Raw genomic sequence first — 9666 nt, 5'->3', positions numbered from 1 at the left:
AGTATTAATATACTATTCACGCCCCCTTTTTTCATATTATAGAAAATCTTTTCATTTCTACTCCGTCAAATCTCAAAATAAATTATTATGAAAATTATTCGCTTCCTAAACAAGATATATTTTTTTAAACATATCTTTTACACTATTTTATACAAATATTGACAAAATATTCATTTTTTAATTTATCTTTTTCATCTAAGCCATGATCCATTTTGAATTTAAAATTGAAAATAAGTTTGATGAATCATCTAAAATAAAACAAACAGTGCAGTCTCCTATAGCAAAATCTGTTATTATAGCAACACAAGACTAAAACGACAACATACAACGGAATAATAAAGTAATGAAAAATGGACACGTAAACCATTTTCTCTGACTATAAACTCTGAGCTCTCATGCTCATCTAAACACGTTGCACTTATCAATTATCATAACTCTCTCACTCTCTAACTTCTTTGGTTCCATCCAAACTCCAATTCCAAGTTAGTCAAATTCCAGTCACTTCCGTTATCTAGAACAACAACCTTCACTGTTGATCATCGTCGCGCGTGATGTCTACGCACCCTAAGTTTACTCGAGTTCCCAGTATCAGAGACAGAGTTCAAGATACTCTCTCTGCTCATCGTAACCAACTCATTTCTCTTCTCTCCAGGTAGGTTCATCATCATCTTCTTCTGCTTGTTATTTACCGTTTCATATTGCTTTTGCTGGTTTGTTATTATGCATGTATAGATAGCATCATCACTCTGTTTTGGTTTTGTGATTTCAAGGTATGTTGCTCAGGGGAAAGGGATTTTGCAACCGCATAATTTGATTGATGAACTTGATAATATACTTGGCGAGGATCATGCAACACTGGATCTGAAAAATGGTCCATTTGGACAAATTATCAACTCTGCACAGGTTTTTTTTTTAAATTTTTTTTAATTAAATGCGTTTTGATATAATCTAGTTTGATCAAGATTAATTTCTAGTCACTTTCTAAAATTGTGTATTGACATAGTTGACACGTGTGCATAACTGTGTATAGTTGAGGATCTTGAAGTGAAACTGTGTATACTTTGTGAAAGTTACTTCACTATAATCATATTAGGTTAAGCATGCTTAAGGGAGTGTTTGGTTCTGAGTGAAAAAAATTGATTTTTAGTGAATTGATTATGTAAAATTGATTTTCTAGTTAAAAGTGAGTTGAAGGCAAAGTGATTTATGTTTGGATAAATTTTTGCAAAAGTGAGTTGGAGAATAAATTTCAGTGTAAAAATCACGTTTAGACTCAAAAACTACAAATTCTAACTTCAACTAGAACCAATTTTGAAAAGCATAATCAATTCTACTCAAGAACAACCAAACATGCTAAAATCAATTCTACACCTCCCGAATAAATTTGCTTGCTCTGAACGTGAAACCAAACATGTACTAAGCGTTAGCGTATCATTGTTTTGCGGTGAAAAGAATTGATTTTGAATAAATTAATTATGTAAAATTGATTCTACTTAAAAGTGACTTGAAGCTAAGTGATTTATGTTTGGATAAATGTATGTAGAAGCTAGTTGAATGTTAAATTTCAATGTAAAATACACATTTAAACTCAAAAGCTACAAATTTTAGAGAGAAAATTAATTCTACTTTAGAAGAACCATAAAACTCAAAATCATTCCAAAATTAATTCTATACATCTAGAGTTGCTTTCTGCACTTCCAAAAGCTAAATCAAACATACACCAAGAGATTTAAGTAAGATATTGTTTGAAAACGTGTATCATTATTGTCTGAAAACGTGTATCATTATTTTTGTGACAGGAAGCCATAGTTTTGCCTCCTTTTGTGGCCATAGCAGTTCGTCCCAGACCAGGTGTTTGGGAATATGTCCGTGTTAATGTCTTTGAACTCAGTGTGGAGCAGTTGAGTGTTTCTGAATATCTCAGTTTCAAAGAAGAACTTGTAGAAGGAAAGTAAGAAATCTACTGCATAGCTTTTATTATTATAAGAAATTAACTCTCTGAGTTTGTTGTAATAATTATTTGTGTTATATTCTGTAATAGGAGTAATAATAATCTTATGTTGGAGCTTGACCTTGAGCCATTTAATGCATCATTTCCACGTCCAACTCGCTCATCTTCGATTGGCAATGGTGTGCAGTTTCTCAACCGCCACCTCTCGTCAAATATGTTTCGTAACAAAGATTGCTTGGAACCATTGCTTGATTTCCTCCGTGTTCACACATATAAAGGCCATGTATGTTCCCTGTGTAATGCAATTTTTTTTACCTCTAATGAAGTGTTTGTGTTAGATAACACAATGCAGTTTGACCCTAAATATCTCTCCCATATTATGATGTTACAGGCACTGATGTTAAATGATAGAATACAAAGCATTTCCAAACTTCAGTCTGCTTTGGTCAAGGCCGAGGATCATCTTTCTAAGCTTGCGCCTGATACACTCTATTCTGAGTTTGAATATGAGTAAGCTTATGCTCTGCGATGGACAATCATATCTTTACTGTGTATTACAAATAATGTGAGCATTTTATAGGACATTTTGATGTAAATTTCTTCTGACACTTTTATCAATTTAGATTACAAGGAATGGGGTTCGAGAGAGGTTGGGGTGATACTGCTGCTCGGGTTTTAGAGATGATGCATCTTCTACTGGATATTCTTCAGGCCCCTGATCCTTCTACACTGGAGACTTTTCTTGGAAGAGTGCCTATGGTGTTCAATGTTGTTATATTGTCTCCACATGGTTTCTTTGGGCAAGCCAATGTCCTCGGTTTGCCTGACACTGGTGGCCAGGTATTCATATTTATCATTTGATTAAGACCAATTAAGCTGGACATGCATGCATTATTCAGTGCCACCTATCGCTGGATTGATTCCATCCATTTTTATGAGTTATTTTAGACGTTGAATGGTATTCAACACAGAAGTTTTTTATATCTCCAGGTTGTTTATATACTAGATCAAGTGCGTGCCCTTGAGAGTGAGATGCTCGTTCGGATCAAGAAACAAGGACTTGATTTCACTCCTAGAATTCTAATTGTAAGTGGAATTTCTTGGGATCGGGTTCTTCATATTTGACAAAGCTATATTGTAATTGGTTGCTTTTTAAAGTTCAAATCATATTAAAATTTGTTTGTTTCTTTAAAGGTTACTAGGTTAATACCTGATGCAAAGGGAACGACATGCAACCAGCGACTAGAAAGAGTCAGTGGCACTGAATACACACATATTTTGCGTGTTCCATTCCGGTCAGAAAAAGGAATTCTTCGTAAATGGATCTCAAGGTTTGATGTCTGGCCTTTCCTGGAAACTTTTGCAGAGGTAAAGCCCATCAACATTTATGGCTTGAATATAATCTGACACTAATGATTATTAGGAATGATTGGTTTCATAACTTAGTATAGGCATGATAGGGTTCTAGTTATACACGATGTATATTGCATGTGCTGGATTTTCCCCCTAATATCGAAGGTTGCACTTTTCAACAGGATGTTGCTAGTGAAATTACTGCTGAGTTACAATGTTATCCTGATTTCATCATAGGAAACTACAGTGATGGAAATCTTGTTGCATCTTTATTGGCTTACAAAATGGGAGTTACCCAGGTTCTTTTCCCTCTCTTCTTTGTCATCTTATCTTTCCATACAAAACTTGAAAGCTTGTGATTTGTCTGCTGAGAATGTTAATAGACTTGAATATTTGTGTCTGTAGTGTACAATCGCGCATGCACTGGAGAAGACAAAATATCCAGATTCAGATATATATTGGAAGAAATTCGAAGATAAATACCATTTTTCTTGTCAGTTCACTGCCGATCTAATAGCCATGAACAATGCTGATTTTATCATCACCAGTACATATCAAGAGATTGCTGGAACGTAAGTAATTTTATCATTATGTATGTCATGCTTCACGACTTGTGATAAATCACTTCTTGTTAGTATGTTTTATTCTGCTCCCCCTTTTATAAATTGTTCGGCTTGTTAATATTATCAATTATGTAACATTTTTTTCCATCTCTTTTATAAGCTTACAAGCTATTTATTTTGGAGATAAAGCTGCAATACAAATGATTGCATGTTGTTTAGCAACCATATGCTCCTAAGTGAAAGATTCCATATCGTAATTCGAATATGATTTGCTTGTTTTTGTGGAACCTCGCATGCCCATTTGGCATTGTGTGTGTAGGCATCTGGTGATTGTGCCGAGAAACTTGGCCGGCTTTTTTGTTGTAGCCCAATTTGTTGTGTAGTAATGACATATTAGTGTCCACCAAGTTATGACACTAAAGACGCCTATCCATTTTGCTTTAAATTTGTCTGTAGATTTCTTATCACTATGCCAAGTAACATTTTTTAAGTTTTTTTTTTTTAGTACTAGGAACATTTTTTTACTTTCTACTAGAATAATGTTGCTCATTGCATTTTCTTAACTTATCTTGTCTTCCAGGAAGAATACTGTTGGCCAGTATGAGAGTCACACTGCTTTTACTCTTCCGGGATTGTATAGAGTTGTCCACGGCATTGATGTTTTTGATCCCAAGTTCAACATTGTCTCTCCTGGAGCAGATATGACAATATATTTCCCCTACTCTGATAAGGAGAAAAGACTCACCGCCCTACACAGTTCAATTGAAAATCTATTGTACGATACCGAGCAGACCGATGACTACATGTGAGTCTATTGCAGTTGCAGAAATATTTAATTTAGGTTATTTACACATATAACAATACATTATGTTATCTGTTATGCATCATGCTAAAAATTTCTGGTTTATTAGCTTCCACTTTACAGTCCTTGCTCATCCTTCGGTACCAAAATCAGCATTAAATGCATCTTAAATATGTGCTGCGTTGTCACAATAGTCCTTGAATGTATCAAAATTACAAAAACATACCCAAACCCAGCTTTTGTTAGTCAATATGATCCTCTAGTGTGTCTTTTGTTTGATAGTTTGGTCATTAAATGCATGTCGTGATAGTCATTTTGATCCATAATATTACTAACAAAAGACACTTGGAAATGTTTTTGTAATTTTGTTACATTCAGAGACTGTAGTGATAGTGTCCCACAAATTAAGAGACCAAAATGGCTAACTACTCAAAATGTTATTATGACATTATATGAGTTTATCTTTGTCTCTATGTGGCAGCGGTTCACTGACAGACCGGTCAAAGCCTATAATTTTCTCCATGGCAAGGCTAGACAGAGTTAAAAATATAACTGGTTTGGTAGAAAGCTATGCTAAGAACAGCAAGTTGAGGGAACTTGTCAACCTTGTTGTAGTAGCTGGTTATATCGATGTCAAAAAGTCCAGTGACAGAGAAGAAATTGCAGAGATTGAGAAGATGCATGATCTCATGAAGCAATACGATTTGAATGGTGAGTTTCGGTGGATTACTGCCCAAACAAATAGAGCACGTAACGGGGAGCTATATCGCTACATAGCAGATACAAAAGGAGCTTTTGTTCAGGTATTGCAGGAACTACTCTATACTGTTTGATTTACCACTCAAGCATCATTTGTAACTCATAATCTCTTGCTGCAGCCTGCTTTCTATGAAGCTTTTGGACTTACAGTTGTGGAGGCCATGACATGTGGGCTCCCTACGTTCGCTACTAGCCATGGTGGTCCTGCTGAGATCATCGAGCATGGTGTATCGGGATTCCATATTGATCCTTATCATCCTGACCAAGCATCAGAGCTATTGGTTGAATTTTTCCAACGATGTAAGGAGGATCCAAATCACTGGAATAAAATATCTGATGGTGGCCTTCAAAGAATATACGAAAGGTAGGTTATTTTTGGTAACAGTTGGTTTCTTTTGTTATTTATACTAAAATGCTAAGAAAATAATAATCAGGTACACATGGAAGATCTATTCTGAAAGGCTTATGACCTTGGCTGGAGTTTATAGTTTCTGGAAATATGTTTCCAAACTAGAGAGACGGGAAACTCGACGATATCTTGAGATGTTCTACATTCTTAAATTCCGTGATTTGGTAAGTGATACTACAATTTACGTCTCTTCCCTTGTTGGGACGTCTCTTCCCTTGTTGGGACGCTATGATATGGGATTATAAATTTTATCATCTTATATGCAGTACCGATATTTCAGATTGAATACATATCGGTGTCCAATATAGTCCAATACCTATACGTTACAGTCTATTATCCCATTTTGAAAAAAATTATTACTGGTGTTACATGTCAGGGTCGTGTCCGGTGTTTGTGTTAGTAGAAACAAATGATACTTGTACTACTAGCATTGACCTCAAATTTGTTGTTTACAACTTTTTTTCCAGGCAAATTCTGTTCCAATAGCAAAGGATGATGCAAATTAACCTGCTGCCTTCTGGTGCATGGCTGCTTTATGTTTTTATCAAGGTTTGACAGCAGACAATAAGAGTCTTGTATGTATATAAAAGTCTGCTTCTTGTGTTGTAAATTAATATGTTTCTGAAGACTTAGGGGAGTTTTATGGAAGCATGTCTATGTTAGCTTTGACTATATAAAAAAATGCTGATAGCAGTTGTCAATCATGTGAAACCTGGAAGGCATTTTGATGTCTCTTTACTTTTTCTTGTAAAATAGTTGAAGGATTATGATTGACTATAAACTGCATCCAATGGTGATAAATAAACATGACTGCACTTGTTCTCGGTTGTACTTTCTATCCCTTCCGGTGTGAAAATCCAAAAAATAAAAACTAGCAGAATCATCTTAAACTGGCAAACAATTGAAACAAGGGATCCACACTGACACATGTCATAGAAGTGCTCTTTTAGATGATAAGCCAGTGCTCCTACTAGAGTAGCATTAGGTGGTTCTGATTGCTTATAATCTGACCGTTCATCCGAGAAACTATCATGCAAATCGGGTCCCCCAACACAGCACCCACTAGAATGTTGAGGTTAGGGGATTGTGAGTCTATTACACTGAATCCTTTGGAACATTGGATTGTTAGGGTGAACAAATGTTGGATACTGTGGTGGTTGGAAGGATGTAGCAGCATTAGAACAAAGAAATGGTAATGAAGTGAAGATTGCATTTAGAAAATTCAAAGTGTATGAATTCACAATGATCTTTAGGTTCAATTTGCCTACACTAATTATTATATAGGATTAAATATGTTTAAAGTCTCTCTAAACTTAAACATTTTCACTTTTTGTCCTTCTAAAGGTAAGTTTAGAACTTTTGGTCTCCTATAATTTAGCGACGGAGGGATCGAAAATTAAAATTCATAACTTTGGAGGGACGACTCTTTAACGAATTTTTTTAGAGGACCGAAAAATAAAAATGTCTAAATTTAGAGGAGTTTTAAACATATTTAATCCTATTATATATGAGATTCAACAATATTTTTTAGAATATTTTGAGTACCATAATATGAATTGCATAAACACATTATATTTATCTTTGATAATAGGATACAGAAATATATTTTGTAAACTATGAGAGAAATGGATTAGAATAAGTTGTATTTTGAATTTTCTAAGTGTCTATAAAGGTTTTCATATTCTCTTTCAAATAATAATACTTTCTCCATTATATAATGGGGTTTGGTTAGGGAATCATTTGAAGTTACCATCCTATCCCCTTGAGATGATTAGCATTATAATAAAACTTAAAATCGAATAATACTTGTTGAACCAGCGACTCTAGGGGTGAATTGTAATATTCGAATTTCAAAAACATTTTAGAAAAACAATTGACTTCAAAAATCTTTGTATTAAGAATACAATAGAAGGATATAATAAGCATTAAAAAAAGATATAAATAATAAAAAAAAGTTAAAAAGTTAAAATCGAATAATACTTGTTGAACAAGTATAATAGGAGGGGTGAATTGTAATATTCGAATTTCAAAAACATTTTAGAAAAACAATTGACTTCAAAAATCTTTGTATTAAGAATACAATAGAAGGATATAATAAGCATTAAAAAAAGATATAAATAATAAAAAAAAGTTAAAGAGATAAGATAAGAGGAATCACACAAAATATTATCATGTTTGAACATTAAATCACACGGCCTACTATAGTCTTCAAAAGTTAATTTTAATTAAGTAATAACTTGAGTTTTTATAAAGCTTCCATTCAACAATCTTACACCAACAACTTGAACTTTTACATATGTTTAATCCATTAACCTTACATAAATTTTTTTTACAAATTTAATTTGCAACTTTCAAATCTATTATAAAATTATAAGAGAACTAGGCTCTTGAATATACAAATTCATCACAATAGTAGAACAATATAACTTTTAGATGAAACTTTTCACTCTCTCAACACTGAGACAATTTCTAATGAATCAAACTTATAAAAAGAAGAGAATGAGTGAGATAAGAGAGTGAAAAAAAAAACAATCATTTTATATAGAAAAAATTGCTAAAAATAGTAACAATTCATGGGTCTGGTCTCTTTCTAAATCGATTAGAACCTCAACCTAATTGAGTAGGTTAAACAAGAAAAAACCCTAATATGAGACGTCACTTAATCAATTATCAAGGTTATCTAACTGATTATAAGGCGTTATACCCGTTTTAATTGAATAGATGAAAGGTCAAACAATAATGCAGCCAAGCTTTGCTTTTTTAATTGATTAGAAAGCTTCTTAACCGTTGAAGTACTTGTCTGAATTGGTTTTTAAGAAGTTTTAATAGAGTTGAAGACGAGAAGTTTGAAATATTTTTGGTGTGCGTGCATCACCTTAATACTTCAAGACCTACGATTGCTTCAATTACATTTAACTAATCAACCTAGAAGATAAAATGACGAGCACATGATCACGAAAGCTTTCACAATTTCACGATTTCAGTTTCTTTTAATTACTTGATTTAAGTTTGATTAATTCTTTCAATTGGAACTTGAAAACTTGGTCTCGTGCTTATTTCTTGACTGATGATGCTTGTAATTTATTCTTTCTTGTTCAGTTGTCATCATCAGTCTCTTTAGAAGACATTTATTTGCATAACACATAAAACTACAAACATGACTTAACATATGCCAAGTTGTCATCATCAGTCTCTTTAGAAGATATTTATTTGCATAACACATAGAACTACAAACATGACTTAACATATGTCAGTAGCATAGTGAGTAAGTTATTGGAAAATCCAAACCTTGTTTATTGGGAAGCTTTGAGTGAGGGGTGAGGTATTTGAATAGTTCATTAAAAAGTAGTATGAAATATACAAAGGAAGCTAAATGAAAAGAAGAGCGGGAGGAATATGTAGATGCAAATTATACTAGAAATGTGTACAATTAAAAATCTTATCTTTGTTGAGTTTTTTGTTTATATTGTTTGGGACGACTATTAGCTGGAAGAAAAAATAACATGTTATAACATTATCTACAACTCAAGCAAATTATATGTCTCTAGTAAAATTTTATCCAAGTGAAACCATATGAGATAAATGAAACCATATGGTCAAAAGATATAATTGGAGAGTTAAAAATTACTTAAGAATGTGTGAAGAAGCATCAAATATAACACGAGAGGACAAATCATATTAACATTTATTTTCATCAGAGACATGATCAAATTGAAGGAGATTATGGTTTAGAAGGTCTCATCAAAAAAATTCGACGGATGTGTTCACCAATCACCTAGATCAAAATTCAAGCATTGTTTTATTATTACACATTTCATAGAATCCAAAA

At 33.3% G+C, this 9666-nt stretch overlaps 1 protein-coding gene across 1 annotated transcript; it reads left to right on the top strand.

Annotated features, from left to right (window-relative positions):
- Nucleotides 1–370: 370 nt before the first annotated feature.
- Nucleotides 371–6675, top strand: LOC131638133 (sucrose synthase 2). The gene is made up of 15 exons (XM_058908682.1): nucleotides 371–652; nucleotides 771–903; nucleotides 1800–1951; nucleotides 2042–2234; nucleotides 2343–2461; nucleotides 2575–2791; nucleotides 2942–3037; nucleotides 3146–3319; nucleotides 3487–3603; nucleotides 3710–3876; nucleotides 4448–4672; nucleotides 5151–5472; nucleotides 5548–5792; nucleotides 5863–6001; nucleotides 6305–6675. Exons 1-15 carry the CDS (start codon nucleotides 552–554, stop codon nucleotides 6341–6343), a joined length of 2439 nt encoding a protein of 812 aa, XP_058764665.1. The 5' UTR covers nucleotides 371–551; the 3' UTR covers nucleotides 6344–6675.
- The last annotated feature ends 2991 nt before the right edge of the window (nucleotides 6676–9666 follow it).

The sequence above is a fragment of the Vicia villosa genome, unplaced genomic scaffold (assembly GCF_029867415.1).
Source record: "Vicia villosa cultivar HV-30 ecotype Madison, WI unplaced genomic scaffold, Vvil1.0 ctg.002187F_1_1, whole genome shotgun sequence".
Classification (NCBI taxonomy): Eukaryota; Viridiplantae; Streptophyta; class Magnoliopsida; order Fabales; family Fabaceae; genus Vicia; species Vicia villosa.
This window is presented reverse-complemented; position numbering and strand designations above follow the sequence as displayed.